Below are 26,231 nucleotides of genomic sequence, written 5' to 3' on the forward strand. Positions count from 1 at the left end.
GTGCCGGTGCCCGTGCCTGACTGTGACTGTGAATCATCGCAAGAAAAATCCAAAGGCCATAAAAATATAACGCCCCAGTTGATCCAATCCCCCGAATATCCCGACCAAGACACCAGCCAAGTGCCAAGTGCCAAGTGCCAAGTGCCGTCGCAGCCATTAAAAATCGCGCGCCTATAAATCAAGCGACGGCAGACCGCGCCTCGAGCATTTTCCGTGTAATTGATGGCCGCAGTTTAATTACTTTTACAACAAATAAACGTCGCTCACACACACACGCATACACACACGCACACACATGCATACATTGGAAGAGCTGTCATTACAAAATTTAACAAATTTCGTTGCGAATTCGCTTTGCAGCATTTTCAATTGAAACGCGTTGCACACAAATTATTCGCCAAACTGATTACTAAACAGATAACAGATAACTGATAATGAAATAAAGCAGATAAAACAGAAAGCACGCAGTACTGTTAGACAAATCAAAGCCAGAGAGAGCGGCTCGATCAAAAGGTAAAAAATCGTTTTCACCATTTTTCTCCCTTCTAACCGAAATGAACTAGAATTACAAATATTGGAGCGAATGGCAACGCTGACTCCTGGCATACTATCTACTTACATATGTAGTCTAACTATCCCTACTAACTTCTTACTAATGTTGCCCCAGCTCTAGAGCCAGAAATCTACTAACCTCTCGCACCATTTCTGAAGAGTCGGCTTCGGATTTGTCAAACCCACTCAGCCAATCGGAGAGGAAAAATACAATTATTTTCCATCTGAATATTTTTGCTTCCCACTTTTCTTTCTTCTTTGTTATTCTTAGAGGAATTTTCGTTTGTCTTTTATGTTAGTCAGTATATTCTCAAGAGCTTTTTGTGTCATGATTTACGTAGTTGAAATATGCCTTAGTTTTCCCATAATTTAGTGGATTTTAACTAAATTAATTATCAATTTAAATTGATTGAAAAGCTTTTGAATGATTTGCGAAATTGTTTCACCATAAGTAATTTTTCTTTTGATGGGGAACCCCCTTTACACTTTGATATTCCACTGTATGAATATTTGCAATTTATTTTCAAAGGTATTCAGACTTCTGGGATCTAAATATTATCGATTTCGATTTCCCCTCCACTGCGAGAATAGAATTTAAATTGCCTGTTTATGTTTCGAAATGTAATACAAAGTCAGATATTGCTATTCACGCAGTAGCTCGCAAAAAGTTATGTTGGACGAATACCATTTGTAGGCTGAATTCGAACAAAATTTGTTAAAGAACACACAAAGAACAAACACATGCGAAAGGACAAAGAAGAAGAGTAAGAAGAGAAGAACAATAAGCTTTCATCCATTGATTCAGATCGCCAGCTAGTCAGGCAGCATCCGCTAAGCGCATTAAAGCAATAACAACTCAACCGACCCGACGCGATTCGGCAAGCTTGACAAATTTGACAAGTTCCCGAGCTGAGCAAAAGATATGTGCAATGTCAAAATTTGTTTTCGATAGTATGCTGCCAAAGTACCCACAGTTTCAGCCATTTATCAGTTCGCACTTAACTACAGCATCCACAAATTCGTCATCAGCAGCAGTTGCCGCCGCCCTCGCCGCAGCCGCCGCGTCCGCATCGAACGTCTCCTCACCTGGCATCCACTCGGGCAGCGCCAGCAGCAGCCATTTGCAGTCGTCCTCGCTGTCGCCCAGCTCCAGTGGACTGCAGCTCGCCAGCCAGCTAAGCCAGCAGCACTTGAGCCAGTCCTCCAACTCGCCGGTCTCCTCGTCGTCGCCCTCGTCGACTGCGCAGCAGCAACAGCAGCAGCAACAGCAGCAGCAACAGCAGCAGCAGCATCAGCAGCAGCAACAGCAGTCGCAGTACTCGTCTCTGTCGGCCGCTCTGCAGCTCCAGCAACAGCAGCACATCAACAAGTTAGCCGCCGCTGCAGCTGCGGTCAGCTCCCAGGGATCCGTCTCTAGTCTCGGCGGCCACCAGTCGCTGAGCCACGCCCATCAGCAGCTGCTGCTGACTCCCCCCTCGGCGGGCAACTCCCAGACCGGCGACAGCAGCTCATCGCCGTCTCCTGCGGCCGGCTCCTCCTTTGCCATACCCACCAGCAAGATGTACCCATACGTCTCTAACCACCCGACCAGCCACGGCGGCCTCTCCGGCATGCCGGGCTTCTCTGGACTCGAAGATAAATCATGCAGGTGAGCTCAATTTAAACTCAAGCCTAACGGTAACTTCTCTGTAAAACCATTCACACACACACACACGCCGTATGTTCTATTCTACTTATATATACATATACTATATAAGTAAATAGTTGTATTTTCAAGTATTATGTTTCAGTATATATACTTTATTATAATATCTCTCAAATGGCTGTATAAGTATATACACATTGATATCTTATATATTATTATGATCTTCGTGTGTTTATTGTGTATAAAAATACAAATATTTATTGCATAAAGTCAGATTATCATAGACCTTATGAATTAAAATGCCATCTAATCACCCATATGCTTTGAGCTAATTTTCTTAATTGGGATTATCTCTAGTTTTATAGCAGACACATATATACAGTATACTATATTACACTTAATATAGTAACTTGATTCACATCTTGTAAAAATAGAGTTAGTATATAAACGACGTAATTATTGATTTTCTATATAGAAATTCCTATAGATTTTGATACCCACTCAATCAGTTGAAGCTGCTGAGTTCGCCAGCTGAATATATTTGATGACGAGCTGCTGCCGCTGCTGACAGAGATGTATTTTTGCAGTATGATTTGCTTTTAAAACATATTTATTATTAATTCGTATTCCGTGCCATTCACATTTGGTATCTGGACAACACAATAGATGTGCAATATCATAATTTCAAGAGCTACAACCAATTTAAATGAAACAACAGGTTTTCTTCTTTGATATTCATAATACTAAGTTAGCAACGCATTCGAAATCTGAAGATATAATATTGGAAAGTGCATCTCGGCCTTCATTTCACATTTATTTACCTCGCTAGGTTTTCCAGTTAGACAACATTCGAGGCGAGACATCGCCAAATTTGAGAATATATTTCTAATTGAAGTTATCATCTTCCGTGTTATCTGCGGATTACCAGCCGTAATCCACTGTCCGTGGTCACTTGTCCGGAACTGAAACAAAACACTCAGGTCTGTCAATTGAGATCACATCACGCATCTGCCGAGGCATATTGACTTCATTAATGAGGTGTCAGGTCGTTAGACGTGAAAGCCTTCGGCTTGACCCAGAAGCCAGACCATAATGCCCATTGGCCAGCCGCAAATCCATTTGAAATGCGCTCTAATTATCGACAAGTCCATTGGCCATTCATAGGGCGTCTATTCAGGGCCTTTGTGTGCGAATGACCACTGGGAAAATTAGAACGGCGCTGCGGTGCTGTGGTGCTGTGGTGCTGCCACAGTGCCTGCTAGCAATTTGTCGCTAGCCACAAGATTCGCACGCACATTGACCTTCCAGCAGGGCCATTTGCATATTTGCTTGCAAGCAGGAGTCGGGTCGACGCCGCGGGTGTAACGTTTAAGGAATTAGTGCAAAATGAGATGAAATCACAGTTGACAGTTCACAGCTGACAGTTGGTAGGCGGAACATGGGACTACTGGATGTGTTTGTGTGTGTGTGGCTCATTAGCATCGGGCTACGTGAGTTTTATGGGCGAGATGAGGTTTCCCACTCCGGGGCACACGTACACACGCATATGCTAATCGTCTATCGCTGCTTTTTCCTCTGCTCTTCCAGCAGGTACACAGACACCGTGATGAACAGCTACCAATCGATGAGCGTGCCCGCCTCGGCCTCCGCCAGCTTCGCACAGTTCTACCAGCACGCGGCGGCAGCCTCGGCGGTGTCCGCGGCCAGCGCAGGAGCCATCGGCGTCGACTCGCTGGGCAACGCTTGCACGCAGCCCTCGTCCGGCGTCGTACCTGGAGCCGGTGGCGCTGGCCAGAGCATAGCGGATCTGCCACGCTATCCCTGGATGACGCTCACAGGTGAGTCACTACGTTCACAGGGAAAAATAAATATAAATAATGAGAGAGAGAGAGATAGAGAGAGAGAGAGAGAATGGAAAGAATAAAAAGAATTGTGGACAAATTCAGAAAGCGAGATATATAGAAAAAGACGAGGAAAGTGAACAATAAAGGGAAAAAAGAAAAGGGGAAAAAGAGTTGTGGACGAAATTGCGGAAAACAAATTTATAAAGAGAGAGGAGAGGAAAGTGAGCAATACCCGTTATAAATCTAACCAGAGAGAGAGAGAGAAACTGAGAGAAAGAGAGAGTGAGTGAGAAGGAGACTAGGGGGGAGCGTGAGAGAAAACCCTCTTGAATGAAAAAAAGAGAGAAAAGGAAAACGAACAATAAAGGTACTGGTTAAAGAGACAAGAACCAAGAATAGATTGAACAAACACAGAGAAAAAGAGAAGAAAAGGGGAAAGATCAACGCAGAAAGAGAGAGAGGGAAAAGAACAGGGCGCGTGAGAGTGAGTGAGAAAGAAGGTAAAAAAAATGTTCAATTAGAGAGAAAGACAGAGAGATAGCAACGAACTTGGAACTACAGAGAAACGGAGGGAGAAAGCATAGATATAATGAGAGACGAAGAACCATGAGAGCTGTGCAGAGAGGAGAAGACACGGATAGCTACAGAGTTGACTAGATTCAGCAACAAGCCCAAAGAGAAAGAGAGAGACAGAGATGGAATGACAGTGCGAAGAATAAGAACGCGAATGCTTTGCGAACGAACAGTGGGTGTTGGCCTGCTAGAAAGCAATCTATTTAGCATAGGTGTAGATATAAAGCTCTATTAGAGTGCGCATAAATCAAGGTGGCGCAGCTTGAGCGCGCTGGGAGGGGGCCGAATAGCTGGCTCTCGAGTCCGGCCATTTAATGAATACCTTTATGGCCATTCGGGCTTATAAACAATAGATAAACGCGCTCGTTCTGGGCCAATTCAAAATTCATAATAAACACTTAGCGGGCATTGGCAAGTCGTTCGATTCGCATCAGTCTTCAGTCCAACAAATGAGGTATACAAAATAAGTTCGGACGGCTTGTCGGACGCATAGATGAAATGACGCTGCAAACTGGCTAACGGACAGACGGCCACACAGACGGACGGCCAGCAAGCGAACAGAGAGCTAAAAAGTGGCGGCAGTAAATAAAAATGAAAATAGTTGAAAAATGTGTGTGGTGTTTGTTATTGTTGCTGCTGTTGTTGTTGTTGCTGTTTCTTTTTTTGTGAAGCGACTCGTCGATTTGTAATTTAAATAGCTTCAAGGTTGCCAGACACACACACACATACACATAGATATTTATATGCTCAGATGTGCCCCCGCGCATACAAAACTTGCAATCACTCAGCGTCAGATACTCGGCAAGAGATACAGATACAATTTGTTGATGTTGCCCTGTCAATGCTTGGCTTTTCATCTATAGTTGTTGTTTCTCTCTCTCTCTCTCTCTCCCTCTCTTTCTCTCTTTTTTTTTTTGTTCAATGTTGTCGAGAATGTTTTTATGCGCTAAACGTCGTACAATATTCGCGCGCAATTTATGTGGGTCAGTTTAATTTACGCGCGCCTCGCTTTGTGCAGCGAATTTGTTACTTGGCTGATTGATATTTGTATCAGCACAATTTCCTCCGGCCAGTTTCCCCCGCCACGGCTGTGGTTGAATGACTTGTGAGTGCACAAGATGAAGAATAAACTGATAATTAATCTGATTTATCCGGGGAGCAAAAATAGTCTATTAAAATTCTAGGCAAATTAATTTGTATGGGAAAATATGAACAGCAAACACTGGGATGACATATTCCCGAGCTATAAATCTTCCTTAAAATATCTTAAAACATTTTGCTCAAAATAAATGTGGAATATAATATAATAAAATTTATAATGAATAATAAGAGAATTCAAATGCAAATCGAATGCGGATCGTACTCGATTCATTATACATTATTAAATGCCGAGTATTTATAATGTGGCATAGCTCAGTTCAAAGCCGAATCAAGTGAGAATTATATCCCATTTATAAACCACTTGCAGAAGCGAGACACTCACAGCGAGTATTCGAAAACACTCTGTGAGAAAGGCTGCGACTTAGAGATAAACTCTGTTTCGCACACTGAAATATTTTGCATATCTTCGGCTCACAGTACAAGCGCATAAAATTGTCAACGAGATCATAGACTGGCTGCGATGAAAGTAAATATGAGCATGACGCCATTATGGCAGCCAGCAGCGCGACACATCGTCGCAGTCACACACACAAACACACACATAGACACACAGATACAACGAACATGGAAGCAACGATTCAGTTGCATTTTGAAGAGGGAGAGGGAGAGAGAGAGAGAGAGCGCAGTCAAGAGATGGGCAATGTTGGCTGCCATTCTTGGCTCTTTACCAACTCGTACTCCGTACACATTAACTTTCTCTCCCTCTGTCTCTGCCTCTCTCTCTATATATCTCTTTCTCTCTCATAACACACACAGAGCAGAGCCAGTCAGACCCGGACGCAGCTACAGAATAGTTTGCCAAATGCAATTTAACTAATGAATTTTAATATTTTACGCCAAGGCGTCTGAATGAATTTTCATTTTCACATCGTTGCACCAACCAAGCAAGCAAGCAGCCAGTCAGATAACAACAACAACAAGAACCACAATGTTGCAGATTGCAGGCAGTACGCGAAGTTGTTGTTGTGCCTGATTATGTCGATAAGAAAGCAGAAAGAGGTTAACTTTTCTTAATTATCTGGAAAAGCGAGGCGAGCGCAAAAAGAGAACTCAGCAAGACAAGAGCGTAGAAATGGACGTCTTAGGAATATTGGAATTTGCAAGTGCACTATGTGCATTCAAGTAAAAGGAATCAAAAAGCAGAGAGACAGAGAGCGACAGAGAGAGAGAGAGAGAGTAAGAGGGAGAGAGAACTGGTTACTTTAATTAATTAATATACATATAAATTGAGAAATCACGAAGCAACAGAATAGAAGAGAACAGAACACGGAACACTCTGCACATTTATTACAGACATACAGACGAATGTACATACATGCATGTGTGTGCATGTATTTGAGATTGTCTGCTCGCATCATAAAATGCCAACAGCGACAGGGCAACTGTACTGAAATTTGTGTATTTTAATTAAAAACGCGCCAGGCTAGACGCAGAGCAGCTTCATCTGCTTATTAATTAGGCGTCACGTCGTCGTCGTCGTTGTCGTCGTTGTCGTCGTTGTCGTTGTCGTTGTCGTTGTCGTTGTGGTCCACTTTGGATGGAGTCGGTGCAACTGCTCAGTGGTCATTGGCCACTTTGTTGGTGGTCTGGGCCTGGGAGCAGGAAGAGGCGCTGCAGTCAGCCCTCTGCAAACGAAGCTGACAACTTGGCTTAAAGTGGCTTGATTGAGTGGCTTGGGCCAGAGTAAAAAGCCCCAGCAGCTAATGGAAGAGAGCACAAGCGCGAGTTATGCAAGATGGGGCTCGGAAGAAGAGTGGCACATAATTAGCGAGGTCATCGGAATGTAAAAAGGGAAAGGAAAAACTACTGTATGGCTGTCCATCTCTCTCCCTCTCCCTCTCCCTCACCCGCTCTTTCGCTCTCTGCATTAACCATGTGTAGCTAAAAGTCATTTATTAAGCTCAAGGCTGAACGCGCAATTCGACATATGCAGCTCACAATTGCAAACATGCTTGAAAATACTGAAGGAAAATAAAATGTAAAAAACATTCATTTATTTTGTTTCTTTTTTTGCAGATTGGATGGGAAGTCCCTTTGAACGCGTCGTTTGCGGCGATTTTAATGGTAAGTACCGCTAGTAAACCCCTAAGTGAGCGAAACCCTTGAGCAAATGGCATTGGCATTGGCATTCGCAATGGGTTAGGCGCTTAAATACTCTGTAATTGCAAAGTATGGAATATCGCCTTTCATAATTTCATAATTTCCATTTTTTTTACGCTGAAACGTCCTTGAAATCCATATCCTTACCTGCTGCGTGACCAGCGGCCAGCTGAACCCTTCTCGCCTCCTGCTGGCCGTGACTCTTGCAGCGACCTGTCATAAATCCTCGAGCTCAATCTTTTCACTCCCATTGAATGCGGCGACCGTTTGTTTATTGAAGTCATTTTCCGGCTAGCATCTTTCTCTCCCTCACTGACAATGGAAACATCCGGCAACCAGCATTTGGCAACTGGCAATGCATTCCATTTCGACATCGTGAAAGTTGCTGGAATCGAAACAGAAACAGCAGCAGACACAGAAACAGAAACAGAAACAGATACAGAAATTCGAGTGCCAATATGGCATGCGAGTCAAGTGTCGGGCAAGATCGTAAATCACTTTGATAGACTGCTCGGCGCTCTCCGCTTATTAAAATGGTGCCACCCAGGCCCCCCAGAGCACCAGCCAGTCCAGCCCAGTCCGTGTGTGATGCCCATAATAATGGACGCCTCTGAATTGGGCACGTAACCAAATTCACGAAGCTCCAGGCGCTAAATACTGAGCCACTCGGCGAAGAGTGAAGAGTGTAACTCAAGCCGAGCCAAGTCGAGCCAAGTCGAATCGAATCGAGCTTGAGCTAGAGTGAACACCGTTTATTGCGATTGATCAATTTAATTGTCGACGTGGATCGTGTTGCGTTCTCTGTTACGGCAGTTGTTGCTGCTGTTGTTGTTGTCGTTAAATTGATTTTACGAGCGTTTTATGATCTATTTACGATTTTACGGATGGTCTTGCGCCACGCATAGCGATGATCGCCGATGTTGACTACCGCAACGTTTACGGCTCTGATCCGCACTACCAGCACCGAGTCGATCCCGATCGCCACTTAATATGCCCGATAATGGCGTTGCTTATGCTGCCCGATGTTGAGCTGGGCGCAATCTCGGCCACTTCCAGGCTTTATTCAGCGCTTACCTCTGCCGTGCGCCTTAATTACTTAGTTCAACGACATTGGCCATAAAAATGCGAGTATCTCAATGCACCAGAAGCGGAGGCAGAGGCAGAAAAGAGCGTGATCAACCGCCGAGGAACACGAGTAGCCCGGCTCAGGTTCGCGCACAATGGGAGTCATAAAAAGATTAACGACTGCGTCGGCCATTCGATTTGCTTTATATGTGACACGTAACAGTTTTGTTGCCCCGATTGCATCAATTAGCCCATAATTGGGCTATGTGGAGCAGCTTCAATTCGGGAATCGATTCGAATTAGAGGCATTTTACTTGAGCCACTCAAGGTTATGTTCCACGCTGTCGACCTGCTCATTCTTCACTTTTCCCAATCAGTCAATGACAGCAGATTAGATTGGTATTTAATTCGATTGGGAATCATCGAGTGCCTAGTCGATTGCATATTACGTATACGCAGAGTGGATCACTTCCATCGTACTCTGGGCTCATCTACCTGCATGGCAATGGCAATTTCATGATAATTGAATTGCGAACAATTTAAAGTTCATTTTGACGGGGCATCGTGAGGAAGAAGCTGTCCACGGTCCCAGTGCGCTGAGTACGTGCCGAAGCTTCGCTTTCAGCTTCACAGATCGTTTGATATTCGACTTGCCCAGCCCTGTCCCCAGATCCACGCTCTTGGGATCGCCCATTGCCGATCGCCGATCGCCCATCGCCCATCGTGGCTGGTGTCGTTTGTTTGCTCTGTAAATAAATCACTGCGAGTGCTTTGGGAGTGTTGTCGGAGTCATTTGCGCAATTTACAACACTAACAGCGGCCGTTTGACAAGTAATTAACTCGCTCTCCTTCCAATTTGCCCGCAGACGTTTCTTGCTGGGCGTTTGGCCTAAATTACTTTTCACTGTTTCGCTTTCGCATACCCTGCAGCCTGCTGGAAAGTCGGCATATCAGCCGGATGAAAGCAGGGTAATATGAAATTCAGAGTACCCCAAAAACAAGAATATTAATGTAAGGGTATCTCATAGTGTGTCCCATAAATGTGTCTCACTTTCTTAGTTTCTCAAACCCCACATAAAGGGAAGTAATTTTATATCGTCATGGGTTAATTTTCCGTTCCCCCCAAAACATAGATATTCAAACAAACCAGTTTTACATAGTAGTATGATAATAATCTATTTGGATTTCATGTGGCTCAAACTGGTTGCTTGACGTAATAAGAAGAAAAAACTAAAATATTTGATATAAAAACTCTATTCATGGCTTACAGAGAATGATGTATATACATTTTTCATCAACATTTTTGATTAACTGGGTATAAATAAATATCAAAATGATAAATAACAAATCAGTTAAAAGGAATCTCATTAAGGTTTAATTTAATTCTGAATTACGTAAATGGCATGAGAAAAATATTTGTACTGTTTTATTTTAGGGATTAGGCAAGTGGAATGAGAAGAATGTTTTCGCTATATCAACATCGAATTTATTAAGTGTTTCCGTATTAATTTTTACTTTATTCAAATGAAGGGAAAACACAGTTCATTAATTTGTTGTAGATACAATGAATCATTCCAATGAAGCATTCCATTTACTTTGAAGAGAGAAAGAGAGAGGGAGAAAACAATTTTATTTCATTTTAGTAATGCTAAAAAATACTTAGCAAAAGAAAATATTATATAAATATATATTGAGATCATTTAAATACGCCTTTTCTCCTAAACTCCCCATATATATCTCCCTCTCCCTCTCCCTCCCTTTCTTTCTATCTGCTATGCATATCTCTTCGTATAAAACAAAAGTGTATATGTATAACATATCACATCAATTTGAAATTACAAACTCGATGCAAACAAGAAAAGTCTTTATAATAACTCTATATATAGCTATTGACCATAAGAGATACATACATAAATCTTGATTGATTGTTGGTGATGCTGATTGAGATGATGTGCTGCTGCGAATACACCCAGCGATTCACTTGGCGTGGCTTATCACCTTTGGGCCGATAACATGAATAACAGCGCGCTAAACAATAATATTCATTAATTTCATTTTATTAATTAAAACATGCCATAATCATAACTCATGATACGAGCTCGCACCAGGGTTGGGCTCGCGCTGAGGCGGCATTGAATCAATCTGACAATCGCCGCAGTTCACTCACAAAGTCCCGGCTCGAATCGTAACTCTGTCAAAGCGGACCAAGCAACAGCAACAGCAACAGCATCAGCACAATGCGTTTGCTTCAATTTTATTTTCAATTGCGATTACGAATAGGATTTCGATCTAGCCATGCCAATGTCATTAGCACTGGATCGAACGCGTCTCCGGGTCTACAGCATCGGCATCGGCATCGACATCGCCAGATAAATGCCGCTTCAGGCCGCGGCCTACACGACCCAGTCGACCACTTAACGCTTAGTCGGCTCCTCAGTATCTCTCTTTCTCGCTCTCTCTCTCTCTCTCTCTCTCTCTCTCTGTGTGTCTCTGCATCTATCCATGCTTGCCTGCTTGTCGAGTGGGTGGAGTGCCTGCAGAGCGGGTGGGGAAAAGCGGTTCACCCATGGTCTGCTCGGACGGTGCAAGGGTTAATTTATGAGGCGCGATAAGCGAATTCCATTTCGTTTCGGTTTTGTTTAATTTCCGATTTTCTGTTGTTGTTTTTTCTCGTTTAATTTTGTTTTCTTTTGACGTTTTCTATCTCACACTCTGAATCATTGCCTCTCTGTCTCTCGCGTGCGCTCTCTCTGTCGCTCGCATTTTAACTGCTGGAGGGCGTGTCGCAAGCGGAGGACGGGGTAAATGTGCGACACCGTGTTATCGGCACGTTTCGTGGCGTATTTTTTTCCCATCTCCACAGCTACAGAAAATTTGAAATGACACGTTTGCGAGTGCGATGCAAAGGCAAAGCCCAAGCCAAAGCCAAACGCAGAGCTAAAGCCCAGTCAAAGGCAAATGGCCAAGCCCCCCGCAACACCCTGTGCCAACATAAAGTTTTAACTACCCCGTGTGGCTGTTAATCTGCGGTTTTAATGCCCAAGTGGCGCAAATTGGCGAAAGGGTTCGAATTACATGCTGCGTGGCAGGGCACGGGCTCGAGAGCCGCGCTCCCCGCCCGGCTAAGTGGTCCATGGGCAGCAGAGAGTGTCAAATGAGCGCCAGACAGACAAATTGACGCAGACTGCTGCCAGGAGGCGGAATGCGGGATGCTACATGCTGGATGCTGCATGCTGGATGCTGGAGAGATGCTCTCTGCTCAATTTGAGACTGGCAGACATGTAAATTTGCAGACGAAATCAAATTAAAAGCGCACACGTTCCACAGACATTACACACTCAAACACACACACACACACACACATACACGCACACATTTGAAATTTATTCGAGTTCTCGTGCATGTCACAAATCCTCGATGCGAACTTTTGCGATTTAATTAATTTAAATTATAATTGGAATTTAGTTAAATCTTATCAAGTTTTATATACTTAAGCCTCTCTATTTTGTTATTGTTATTGGTGTTGTTGTTTGTTAGTTAGTTATTTGTTTTAGGTGCTAGTTGTTTCAAGTCGTTTTTTACGCCTCGCGTGCTGCGTGCTGCACTGCATTTCCCAGCCATTTGGCATTTCCCTTTTCCCATTTCCCATTTGCCATTTTCCATTTTCCATTTGCCGCATTCGCACTCTGCGTGACGGTCTCCATTTCAACTCGCTTCCCTCGCTCGAACGCGTTTGTAATCGCTGTTGGGCCTCTTCGAGCAGACATTAAATAGTGCAAAGAGTCGTTAGTATAAACATCATTGCAGAATTATGCACGTCGGCCAATGCACTCGCCAATTGTTTTAGTTGTCCGACATTAATCTGAGAAATTAATTGTTATTATGCGTGCCTGAGACGCGCATTGCATGCCATTATCGTTAGCGATATGGGCCACATAAACACAAACACTTTTATTTATATATATATACATATAATTTGTGCATCAATATATGTATGTAAAGTGAATTGTATGTGAACAAATATATAAACAAAAATATATATATTTATACTTGTATATTTATGTTCAAGTGAATACATTTCTCCACAAGTAAAGATTGTGTCAAGTGGACCCTACCGGCTACTTAATACTCGCTCGTTTAATCACATTTAGTAGCCTCAGGTACTCCTCTTGACTTTACTGTCCAATTTTCGACCAAAAGTTCAATCAACTTGGAAGCTATAGTTCTATAGACCCCGAAAAGTATAAATATATCATATTTGTCATATTTTGGGGTTAAACCAGAGCTCCAAGACTATATTCTCGATATGATAACAGTTATATTTTTTTCTGCATCGACAGAGGAGGTCAGCAAAATATATATTGGAGTATTTCCTGATCCGCCACGCCCTTTGTGATGTCATCAGAAAATAGTGAACAGGCAGACAGACTCACCCACAATAACAAGCTGACTGACAAACAATAACAACAACACAATAAAAACTAATATACTCTCTTCACTTTGTGAGCGATTATAATAAAACGATGTATCTTCGGTGCAGAGCACTCGCAACACTATTTTTGAATCAAGGCTTATATCTAAACGATTTTAAATGCAGTGCTACCGCTCTTAATAAAAATTTAAAAATAGGGATGACTGTTCCGTTCCATTGGCCATTTAGATAAAAATCCTTTTCTCCAGAATCATCACATATTTTTGTATTTTTCATGATGTCAATAAGCAAGACGTAGTTAGATCGCATAATTATTGAGGAAGCACTTGAGAAGTGTCAACAGGAATTAAAAATAAATAACTGACGATGTTTCATCGTGCTTTTTTTTAACGTCTCCTTCAAGCTTGTTTTATTTTGTATCCCAATTATGAAAATCGATTATTGCCGAAAACAAAAAAAAAAAAGGAGCGACAGCTTTTCTTCTGCTTTTAACGAAATTTTGTGTAATGAAGTCATTTTAATCATTTTTTTTTATATATATATCTGAATTAATGTATAAACCCGCTAGCCCAGCCAAAGGAGTATTTTTTTTTTTTTTTTGCTATGTCCGAATTCAATTTTCCAAAATATTTTTACTCTTGCCCCAATTTTAAATAAATTTTTCTTTTAATCGTGAACGTGTATTAGGCAATCGGGAGTACCTGATTGCAACGATATAACTTGTTCCATACTGATTTATGACATTTAATCTCCCAGACACTGAGACGATAGCCTTACGAGCGACATAACAAAAGGTTTAGAGGGTTGCAACTCCATTTTATAAACGAAAGCAGCCATTTATAGAAGAATGCATACGATCTCACATAAACACAAACACGCACACACACACGTATAGTAATGGCCATCTCAAAGACAATGATGGATTGATTCTAAAGAAACTGAAACCAGGAGAAATATTACAATCGGGCGTTTTGTCCACCTGACACAGATAAGGTTTTAATCAATATCATCTAAGGACTGTATGAGATGAAATATGTAATTGAATTAACAACGAATATTAAAACTTTATCAGAAGACACTAGCGACAAATGAGCGCAGGAAACTAATATACTCATCCCATTTCCTGAACGAGTACACAAAGAGCTAGAGGTAAAAAAGGAGAAAGAGGTAAAGCGTGAACTGGAGGGAGAGAGAAACTAAAGACCAATCAGCTAGATATCAATTTCGTAGCCTTTGCCACAGCGTCTCAGAGTGTGTGAGTAGAGGTGTGTGTATGTGTATGAGTGAGTATGTGTCTGTGTGTGTGTGTGTGTGTGTGTGTGCAACCGAAGGACCACACCTCAAACCCAATGCTCGGCATTACGACGGAGAAAAGCCCCGGCAATATGAAGTTACGAGTATTGTGCGCCACGGGACGGCAGCAAATTCAATGTAACGGGGAAGGGGGAACGGGGCAGAGGATGTGGATGTGGATCCTGGAATGTGTGTAAGTGGGCATAAGAATAGAGGCTAAGCATGAGTTATGTGCACGGCTAGGTAAATATAGAACCCGCAGCAAATGCATCGACCGATCGATGCTTTTTATATGAATTTAAATGTCACGATATCGCAGGGCCTGGGGAGCGACAGACGCGGGACAGCAGCGAGGCCCCCGCTCCCTGCTAACCTCTGAAAATAGTATTTTAATACGTCATCGTCATGAAGCCAATGCCGAGCTGGCACTGCACAGCCCACGCAACTTAAGTTACGACCGACATCTGCTGTTGGCTGTGGAGTTGTCGCTCGTTGGAATAGAAATTTGTAATTCGTGTTTGTTTTTACCAAATAGGGAGACATTGTCGTCGTCGGTGTGGATGTGGATGTGGATGTGGATGTCATTGTGTGCAGTGAGCCATAAACGCACTGGGAGTACTCGAGGCAGCGCACTTTTTTCTCACTCGAAATTGATATGTGTTTTCAATAAAAGCCGATATAATGTTGCCAAGGTTCGCAGAGCGCACAAATGAACTTGGCAACGGCTGCGAGCTGCTACCCAATGAAGGCAATCAATTTCAATTCAATTTCTTCGCCTTTGCCGAAAGCCAATGAGGCGTTCAAAGGGCAAGAGACGAGGCCAATTGCAGCAGTTGCTGCTGAACCTTTTTTCGGTGTCGTTCGGCTCCTATTGTATTGGTATTCTTCTTCTTCTTCTTCTTCTTCTTCTTCTGATTCTTCTTCTTTGATTTTGTGTCGATGCTGCTGCGGCTGTGACAGCCAGACAAAGGCGCCAAAAAGTGTTGATGACCCGGCCACACCTACACACGCACACACATACACACGCACACACAGATAGACAGACAAAACTTTGCTGTCATCATTGAATGTCAGTTGATTGCCATGTCGATTCGCAGCGATTTGAATCGCAGCTGATGCGCATTAAACGCCTTTCATTTGCAATTAAATTGCTGCAAACATACACACACACACACACACACACACTACAGTCGACGATTGTGTTCAACTTGCGGTCAGTTGGCGTCGCGTGGTCGAAAGCTGGAGGAATAGCAACAACAACAGCTACAACAACAACAACCACAACAACACTAGTAACGGCAGTTGTCAAGCTGAGGCTGTCATTGGCAAAAATCTTGCGGATTACCAATTCTAGACGCCTAATGCCATTTATTGGCCATCGTTACAAATGTTCCAGCTGGCCGATTGCCTGGCCCAGGCACAGGCCCAGGCCAGACCTCCCCGCCTTGCCTCCCGCATCCTCTGTCCCAAATTAGTTCGCACTCCCCCCGGGCAGGCCAAAACAAATTTATCGAAACTTTCAAGGGTTCGCAGTCTGCTTCTGTTCGCCTTCTTTAGCCAAGGTTTTGCAACGTTTTTTTCCTATACCCTGTACTCTATTCGCCGAAAAGGGAATAATGTTTATGCTAAACAATCGTTTTTTTCTTAGAGATATCAATATATATTTATATCATACACACATGCAAAGCTTTGCTATTCATTCACATTTAGAGGATTTGTATTAAATAAATGAGCTCAAATTTATAAGCTTGCATTACAGGGCATCTGATAGTCGTTCAGCATTGAGTAGTGTTCTTTGGTGGTTGCTTTGCAACGCTTTTCTTCCGTTTTCCCTTCCGACTCCTGGCCATATATTTTTCACATTTATGGCGGGTATTTTGTCTTATCACACCCCCGTGTTTGCAGTGCGTGCAAAAATATTTCGTCTTCGTCCTTGTTATCCGCCCGCTCCTTTCCCTCTTCTTCTTTCCTGTTCATCTTATGCACGCCGAGGCTTGCAAGTGATGTGGATTGGGCGACCATTCTGGGTGGGTGGTGGTGGTGGTGCTGCTGCTACTGCTGGGGCTGCTGGGGCAGCTGGGCCAACCACCCACGAGATTAAAAATGCCATAAAGACAGTAAGGGTGAATGGCTCTAATGGCAGACATAGCGACGTTCTTTTCGTTGCTGTTGTTGTTGTTGTTGTTTTTGTTGTTGGTGTTGTCGGCATCCTTGCTACCTTCCCCTCTCAGATGACTCGCCAATTTTACAGTCATGTCCATATTCGCATATTTGCACACTTATAAACAATCGCAGCCATCTCAGGCAGACAGCAGAACCCGCCGGAAAGTAGAAATTTCCGTTGACGTTGAAAATGATGAACGCATACTTGTGTGACTTCTTATCAGCATCTCTGCCAAGATAGTCAAAGAACAACCATATGTGAAGAAACGATAGACTCCCAGATAATTGGAATTAGTAGTGTAACTGTAAACTAAAAACTGATATTGCGGGCAGGCTCCAAAGATTATGATAATCAAACATTGAATGCCTAATTATCTGAAAAGGCGACTGACAAACAATATTCCCAGCATTGAAATTGTATTCCTATAACCAAATGCAGCTATTCCTGAGTTAGATCAACTCAAATGGCGCTGAATGATCGTGCCTTTTATTCTGCAAAACACCCCTGTGATACTTATAAATATTTTGACTTTAGACTCGTTTACCGCAATGAAATACCATTAAAATTGTGTAATAGTTTGGCTGCCCTATAGTGGGAAACATAGCATGAAATGAATTCATTTCAAATCACCATTCAAACAGGAGCTAAGCAGACTCTTCCCCACACACTTCCCGCACACTTGCCCCTTAGTTCTTGTCTTTGAGAATATCTTCCGAGGTACAGAACTCGCCCGGAATTATTTGTCTTAAACTGGCAGTTGAATTAGGCCGCCAGCGAAGAAGCAATTGCAATAATGGCGCGAAATATTTGATGAGAATATATTAATCCCCGAGGATGGAGCACTTAATGCTTGATAATATTTGCAACAGGAGCGACTCCTGCTCCGCACACAGACGCAACTAAAGAGATGGCGATATATTTTCCAAGATTAAGTACACAATTAGCAATTTATGCAGACACTGTGTGTTCCTGCTCCTGCTGCTGCTGCTGCTGGAGTGGGGGTCCCAGCGATGTGGATGGGGGACACTGAAGAAGGCGGGACAAGCCCATGGCAATGCTTACGAAAACAACAACATTAGCAACGCGTTGCACATAAATTGCACAGAAAGCATCCCCGACTCCAGCATTACGGCGCTGGCAGCCTTGCCACCCCTCGGGAGCAACAGCCCATCCGATCTACCCCCTGACGCAGCTTACAGCCGAGAATGCCACGGCTCTGATTAAACTTAAATAAATTTAATAAACATAAATTATTTGCAGTAGCAGCAGCAGCAGCCGCAGTTGCTGCCACCCTCTTTTGACTGGCAAGTAAATGGCGTCGCTCACCTGCCCCGCCCACACTCAACAACATCTTGGTCCTTTCTGTCTGCTAAAAGCCGCCACAAAAGGCGCCAGATGTTGCCAAGGTGTAGCAGCGCCAGCCTCATCAGGGCGCCAGCCAGGCTCTAAGCAGCTCTTCTTTGAAAGTTTAATTAGTATTTGCATATCCTGATATACACACATACACACATACACAAATATAAAGCTAAATATTTAGTCTCTGGAGAGACCATTTTGTGTCGTATTCAACGAAAAAACACAGCAATTTGTGCTAAATGCCTAAGAGATCGTCTCAACACTCGTGGAAACAATGAACCCTGCCATGGCAGCACAATGGAACCGGGGAATATTGTTGAGGAATCAAAATCAAAATTTGGAAGGCGCATTGTTAATTTTTTTTTTTTTTTATACATATATATATATATATATGTGTGTATGTGTGCGTGTGTGTAATTCTTGTTAAATGCCTGCTGTTTGTTTATATATCTGTCGACATTCCATCCGGGAAGTTCGTTTTCAAAATGCATAACAAATATAAACAAATCAGCATAAAACATGCGAAGCCCGACACAAATACATGCTTTAGCTGGAAAGTAGATGGAACAGTTCCCTAGTCTACGTAAATTCTGATGTGACTGGGAAGAGATCATTTTGAGACTTATATAGTCAAGTAGAAAACATTGATATCAGTGCTACTACGATTCCAGCTAATAGATCTATTAATTCTATATAACAGATACTCTTTGGTTGCCCTGAAAGCCAGCAGCAGTCTGAAACACACAGGGTGCTGAAATTGTTGTCTAATGAAAACAAATATGGGAACTGCCATAAATATGGCTCATGCAAAGACAACAAACAAATTGATAGAATTCTTCTCCGACTGTCGGAAATTCCGCCGCAAAACCGCAAAGTCAGGGAATTTATGGAAAATGTGTCTCTAAATATGGAAGCCATTCGACTTAATTGCGAAAAAATATATAAAATATATGCGAATCAAACATGAACACTAAACAACCGCAACAAGCACTGAATGGGGCGATCGACTGCACAATACTCAGTTCAAGTCTCTAGCTTCTTCTCTACTTAAACATAATGTTACTTTCGATTTGCCACGCCCCCTGCGGCTACAAATACAGTAATTCGACTGCTTTACATTCGTGTCAAGTGACATGCGACAGAAAAGCCAATATACTCGCTTTAGTTGCGCGAATGAGCATGAAAGCAGAAATGTCAACAGCAGAAACGGACAGAAACACAAAGCACAATGTTTCAAACGTTCTTGTCAAACGATATGTAAATATGTTTATTATTTATCGAAACAATAAGCAAACCACAGAAAATAGAAACAAAATGTTTGTTTATACTTAAAACAATTTCGTGTCGCTTGATAAACAAAAAAATGCTTTCGTTGATGTCGCCGTCCCCACGGACAGCACTGCACACACACATACATACTCTAGCACAGATATAGGCACACATGATAAATACATATGCACACTGAGTATACTGAGTGTACACTGTACACTGCTTTATGAATAGACACACTCACATGCATATTTATAAATCTAACACATTCAAATAAGCGTCTTATTCGCTCAGCTCGCCCGCCTTTTAGTCTACCTACCTCTCTCTCTATAGTTTATATATCTACATACATATATAAATATACACATGAATGTATGTATGTATGTGTGTGTGTGTTTGTTCATGTGCATGTGCGTGTGTGCTTGAATCTTTATTGTACGCGTTGAATTGTTTTTATGATTTTAATGTCATCATAAGTTTCAGACAGCTTTTTTATGTGGCTGAAGCTTATTAATAAGCGCCTCTGTTTATTGAACAATTACCTTTATTATTATGAATATTTTTAATTGTTAATTGTTAATGTCATTGTTATAGACCGACCCAGTAAAATGAGGCAAGACAGCTGTGTCTTGGGACGCCTTTCCATTAAGGAATCTTATCACCTATTAACGCTGTCCTTCTTTGTCTTTGATGATTCCATCTCAGTCTCAATCACTCTATATCTTCTCATCCTGCCTGCATTAGCTCACTTATTGGCTGCATTCTCTGATTCCGATGACAATTCCCAGATTCGCAATTGGCAAATCTCCGATTAGCTCGAATCCGCCTCACAGAATCGTCGAATCGTTAATCAATATCAGCGTCGAGTTGTGTCCATTAATTTTCAATTGTAAAATGAAAATTGATTTTCACGGAATTGTGCAATGAACCGGTTCAGTTGGATTAGCTGTGCAAAGCGTCAACTGGTTTTCCAGTTACCGCTAATTGAATACACTGTAAATTCATTGACTTTTATCTGTGCATCTGAGCCGTAAGTCATTCGAAGCCGCGGATGAAATAAAATCAATTAAATCAAAACGAGTTTCAATTAAACTAAACTGTGAGAGAGACAAACCTGCAGAATGCATATTTCAATAACTCTAATCTGGAAATTGCAACTAGTGCTAACTATTTTAAAATATGATCAGCAAAATATTAAATTAATCATGGGAATATTTATAATTGATTTTATATATATACAAATATATTTAAAATAAATTTAATATCGGAGTTATATAAAAAATATGTCTCTTTAAAACGATATTCAATATATGGGAAAAAGTACAATTTGGCAGAAAATAAATTTTATTAATATTTGCTAATGTGGAAAGTTATTACAACTAATAAAACAATTGTGGGAATATTTATTTTAACTATCAGATACGTGTAAAACGATATTTAAGATTAATAAGACTGAACCAAATATTTACAAAATTACTGACTTGAATACAAAAATAATAAATCCACAAATATTATTATGCAATTTGTACCGATAACTCAGTTAAGCGAAGATTGTGATCGTTTTGCTTTACGAGTGCTTTGAGTGCAAATTGCGGGGCAGACGAGTCGAGTCGCCCATTGACGGCCATTACAAAAATGTACCGTAAGCTTCAATGAAAAATCAATATGTCTCACACATTTGAAGAGATAGATTTCTGGTCCTGCGCTCTCTATCGATGCGGCTGCCATTCGACTCGATGCAAACTCCGCTCTCTCTTTCTCTCTCTCAAATACCGGTTTCGCTTGGCTCGCTCAGCTGTGCGCCGACTCACCACTGAACTGCGGCGCCGAAGTCGACGTCTCTCTGCCAACAACAACAACAACTGCCGTTGCCATGACGACGCTCCCGCATTCTTCATGTTTCTCTCTGTCTGTTTGTGTGTGTGTGTGTGTGTGTGTGTGTGTGTGTGTGTGTGTGTGTGTGTGTGTGTGTGTGCGTGTGTCTACCTGTCCTACACAGACAATGCGGCGGCCATATTGGATTCCAGCACTCCTTTGCGCACTGGTGCCATCCCGCTCGCACCTGCGCGCCACCACTGCGAGCGTCGTAAATCTCTTTTAGGGGCGCGTGTGTCCTGGGAGTCGTGATTTATGGGACGAATTGTAGCTGCTCACTGTAGCGTGTAAATAATTTAGATTAGTTTACCATTTGCGAGCTCTGTCTGCCGCTAGCCGGGGGTTGATTAGAGCTCAAGTTGTTTAGAGGGGGAGGGGGACTGAGTTTGTGCTGCTGTCATTGAAGCTTGAATGTTTTATGCCCATTTTGATTCCTCAGAATTCCACGTGCAATTAAAGCAATTGAATTGACAAAACACCGCAAGAATTCACAAAAATACTTCTTAACTTCTTAAGTAGGCTATAATATATGATGTTTTGCATTCGGATTTGGGACTGGGCTTACTTGCGTCGTTCCTTATGCTGCTGTAGTTAATAAAAACAATCCTTAGAATAGCTAAAAAATGTTTGAGTTATGATTTATGGCCTACAACTGCAGCGGAACTCTGCACAAATGCACCTTTCAAAATATTACGCAAAATCTGTCCCTTGCATTGTAGCCGGCACTTCTCAACTTGCCCAACCATAAAAAATATGCCGCTGACGTAAAAACCTTTTATAAAAAAGAAACGAAAACAACAGATCGAAAGGTGCTGTCGTAAAACAGCAAGCGGGAAAAGTGATGCCTGAGCATGCAATTTGCAGATAGCTAAATTTTTGATTTGCGAAACATAAACACGAAACGCATTCCCATTTCTGCTTTTCTATTGCATCTCCCTTTGCTGCATCATCCACGCACTATCGCGTAAAAAATTCGCACAGGTAGCGTGCAGCACAGCACAAAAAAAAAAGTCATATACAGAGCAACAAAGAAAATCGAGACAGAAATCCATGGAAAACGTTTCGCTCAACCCAGCAGGAGTCGGTGCTACAAAAGCTGCTTCTGGTTCTGCTGCCGCTTCACCCTTTACATGCCGTGCAATCGCCACTGGAATCGGAATCAGAGAATCCGAATCAGAACCAGACCCCGGCTAGCCGTCAGCCGACCCCCAAGGGAGCTGATGTCCTGCCGCGATTCGCAGTGGACTGACGTCAGAGCTGGCCTGGATAGCACAAATTATTTATTTTGTTTGTGCTCGTCATTTACAGCAGAGATATTCGCTGTGTACTCACATTTCCGTCCGCATGGCCATGCCTCCTGTTCTCGCTCCCACCACCCTTTCGCGACTTCTTGGCGCGAAGCGAGCAATATCCAAATCAGCAGATAAATCTGCTGTTCCCCGCATCGCCAGCCCCACCGAGCCACGCCTCGCTCACACGTGTCTCACTGTCTTGGTGTATTCGAACAGCACAACATTTGACAATCGTGACTAACGCGACTTTCTTTGTTCTTTGTTCTTTTGTTCTGATTGGAACAGGCCCCAACGGTTGCCCCCGACGCCGAGGCCGCCAGACTTACACACGCTTCCAGACGCTGGAGCTGGAGAAAGAGTTCCACTTCAACCACTACTTGACGCGGCGACGACGCATTGAGATTGCGCACGCGCTTTGCCTGACCGAGCGCCAGATCAAGATCTGGTTTCAGAATCGGCGCATGAAATTGAAGAAGGAGCTGCGCGCTGTCAAAGAGATTAACGAGCAGGTAAGTTGACCGGAGCAAGTCGACTTGATCGACCATCGCCATATTGGCTCCTATTATAATGATAGAGCATATCCTTTAATGCGCCTCACTGTCCTCTCCACATTGCAGGCACGCCGTGATCGCGAGGAGCAGGAGAAAATGAAGGCTCAGGAAACTATGAAATCCGCCCAGCAGAACAAGCAAGTGCAGCAGCAACAGCAACAGCAGCAGCAACAGCAGCAGCAGCAGCAGCAACAGCAGCACCAGCAGCAGCAGCAACAGCAGCAGGATCATCACTCGATCATTTCACACAATCCGGGGCACTTGCACCACTCCGTTGTCGGTCAGAACGATCTCAAACTTGGCTTGGGCATGGGCGTCGGAGTTGGCGTTGGCGTTGGATCTGGCCTCGGGCCGGGACTGGGAGCCGGCCTTGGCGGAAATCTGGGAATGATGAGCGCCCTTGACAAGAGCAATCACGATCTTCTCAAGGCGGTCAGTAAGGTCAACTCCTAAACGGCAACTGGAGCGCCCTTCAACAATCATTACCGCTACCGTCATTACCACCCCTAACAACCTATGTCATCGCCATCGCCATCGTCGCCATCGTCGCCATCGTCGTCGTCGCTTGATGCCTTGAGTTTGGCGTTTTTCGTCTCTTCTGTGTAATGCGAAAAGCAAAGCAAAACAAAGTTGATAACTCAAATACGTAAAGTTTTACATAGTAAATAGTCGTCTAAGTCTACATATAGCGCATAGAAGTATATAATCTTAAAGCCAAGTACATATGTAAATCTATACAGAACACACGCATGATCAATGATGTGCACAGTGGGTCGCAGACGATTTGCTCCAGGAGTTTGGTCTATGCAACTTGAAGTCTTTCCCCATTTTATATATCAGAAAAATTTCCATTCACACAGTTTCCCTAATTCGTAGACGTTTACCTTGTGATAGAGTATATAGGCTTTATGCAATGTCCGTCTGCTGTCCGTATCTGGTCTGACTGGTATCCCAATCAGTCGATTGCAGATTATACAGAGATATCCGATTAATTTCCTACCACCCCTGCTCCACTGTGCACATCATCTTCATATTAATGAACCCATTGATCTATAGTAAAGTAACAGTAAAATTATTAGGTAACGCTGACGAGGGCGGAAGCGCTGAATCGTACAGGCTCACAGGAGCGCGCAAGCAATGAGCGATATTTATAGTCAAAGGGTCAGACAGTCGTTGGCGTCGGCCCACTGGAGGGAGTTTAGCGAGCGAGTTTAACTGTAAAACTATTTACGACTGCTGTAGGATTACATAGTATGGTAAAGAAACGTTTAGCCATGTTTACAAATACATGTATGAATTTACAGATATATTTACATTATAGTAGCCCGTCGTACTTACGGGCGTTTATAGATACGTACGTACATTTTTGTACTCACATAATATTTATTGGAAATTGTGTTTGTTTTTTATCTTTCCGTTCTTCAAGTGAAAAACTCTTCCAATATTCGTTTGATTGTGTTGCATGTTTTTGCTGTATTTGTTGTGTATGCTTTTAATGCTTTTCAACTTTGCTAAGACGAAATACAATAGTTCCGTCAATGCCATATTAATATTAATTATAATAACAAGTAAGCTTAGGAATTTGAAAACGAGAAAGTGAACAAAACTAAACTAGATCTAAAGTAAAATTACTAAAGAAGCGCAAACAATTCCCCCATATGAAAGAAAGAACTAAGTGTACTGTACTGTAATGTGTAATGAATGGTATGCAACATACCCAAAAGCATAATATCATGATTTCAAATACGTAAAATATTAATACGATAATAACTACAAACAGAAAACAAAACAAAAGAGATGTCCTTTTGCCAGTGACTAAGATGTAAAAAAAAAAAAAAAAAAAAAAAAAATACAAAAAAAACTGAAATTTTATTGTAGGTGTGTGAAAGGCGTTGAGTGATGAACGCTAAATAATTAAACTACAAATAATTCTGAAATACGTATTAGCTTAAGGTTGCAACAACAACAACAACAACATCTACTACAAAATAATTGCAGTTTAACTAATGAATCTAAAATACAACAAAATTAAAAAAAAGGAAATAAGAAACGAAAAGAGAACACTGAGTAGGCCAAGTGAGAGATGCAGAATCCAATATACGTAGAGTTTTAACTTCCCAAAATTAAATTTACGTAGCGTAAACAATAAGAGAATAATAAACAAGTTGATTAAATGTAATGCAAGTTAAAAGTAATCGAAAAAGTATATATATTTATTTATCATACTTGATGTGAAGAAAATCTTACACACACGCATATTTACAAATACAAAATAAAGCAAAGTAAATTAACGACGAAAATATATTACAAATATTACCTTATATATACTTATACATATATATAGCCATATGTATGCATCATATATATGTACACGATGTATATGCATATACATACATATATATATATGATGTATATATTCATACGTATGTAGTATTGCATTCACATTTTGCACACACGTCTATCTTCACTCGAATTTCATTTCACTTTATAGTTTCTTTCTTCTTGGCCTTCGTAGCAACGCCCCCGCCCCCTTAATTGGTTCAAGTGATATTATTATACTATTTCATAGACATGTTAATTTCTTATTGAATTTTGTTATGCACTGCGACAACTCTCAACTCTCGCATTCTGGATGAATGGAGATCTTTTGGGTTCGATTGACTTTGTTTGCCACGCACTTTTTGTTTTGAAATAATTTCGGAAGATTTCGATAAAAGTCTACATTGTAATTGTTTAGTTAAATGGCCTAGAAAATGTTGCGCATTTTGTTTAACACACGCTATTGCATATATATATTTTTGTTTGAATTTGAATTTTAATGCTAAGATATATTTCTGTTAGTTCTAGCTTAAGTTTAGTTGTGACAAATTGTGTATTATATGATTTTATGCGATTTCAAATGAATACGAAAATAATTAAAAACAAAACCTTGGAAAACTTGTTTCACTTATTTCGCACGTATCTGACAATTAACAACAACAATAACAAAAGCCCATCCAAGACATTGACACCGACCTGTCAGAGTCACAAAATTTTACAAGAATCAATTAGTCTAACAA

The 26,231-nt window shown here is 41.9% G+C and overlaps 1 protein-coding gene across 4 annotated transcripts; it reads left to right on the forward strand.

Moving 5' to 3' along the window:
* The first annotated feature begins 421 nt into the window (after positions 1 to 421).
* Positions 422 to 26,109, forward strand: abd-A (abdominal A). 4 transcript variants are annotated; one of them, XM_018019047.2, is made up of 6 exons: positions 422 to 513; positions 1,561 to 2,200; positions 3,785 to 4,035; positions 7,792 to 7,839; positions 22,907 to 23,130; positions 23,239 to 26,109. In XM_018019047.2, exons 2-6 carry the CDS (start codon positions 2,112 to 2,114, stop codon positions 23,623 to 23,625), a joined length of 999 nt encoding a protein of 332 aa, XP_017874536.1. In that variant the 5' UTR covers positions 422 to 513; positions 1,561 to 2,111; the 3' UTR covers positions 23,626 to 26,109. The 4 variants fall into 4 exon arrangements, with proteins under 4 accessions (XP_017874536.1, XP_089318857.1, XP_089318856.1 ...); XM_089462731.1 differs by having other exon boundaries at positions 1,585 to 2,200; XM_089462730.1 differs by having other exon boundaries at positions 423 to 513; positions 1,582 to 2,200.
* The last annotated feature ends 122 nt before the right edge of the window (positions 26,110 to 26,231 follow it).

This window comes from Drosophila arizonae, chromosome 2 (genome assembly GCF_054131065.1).
Source record: "Drosophila arizonae isolate 15081-1271.41 chromosome 2, UAZ_ARI_1.0, whole genome shotgun sequence".
NCBI lineage: Eukaryota > Metazoa > Arthropoda > Insecta > Diptera > Drosophilidae > Drosophila > Drosophila arizonae.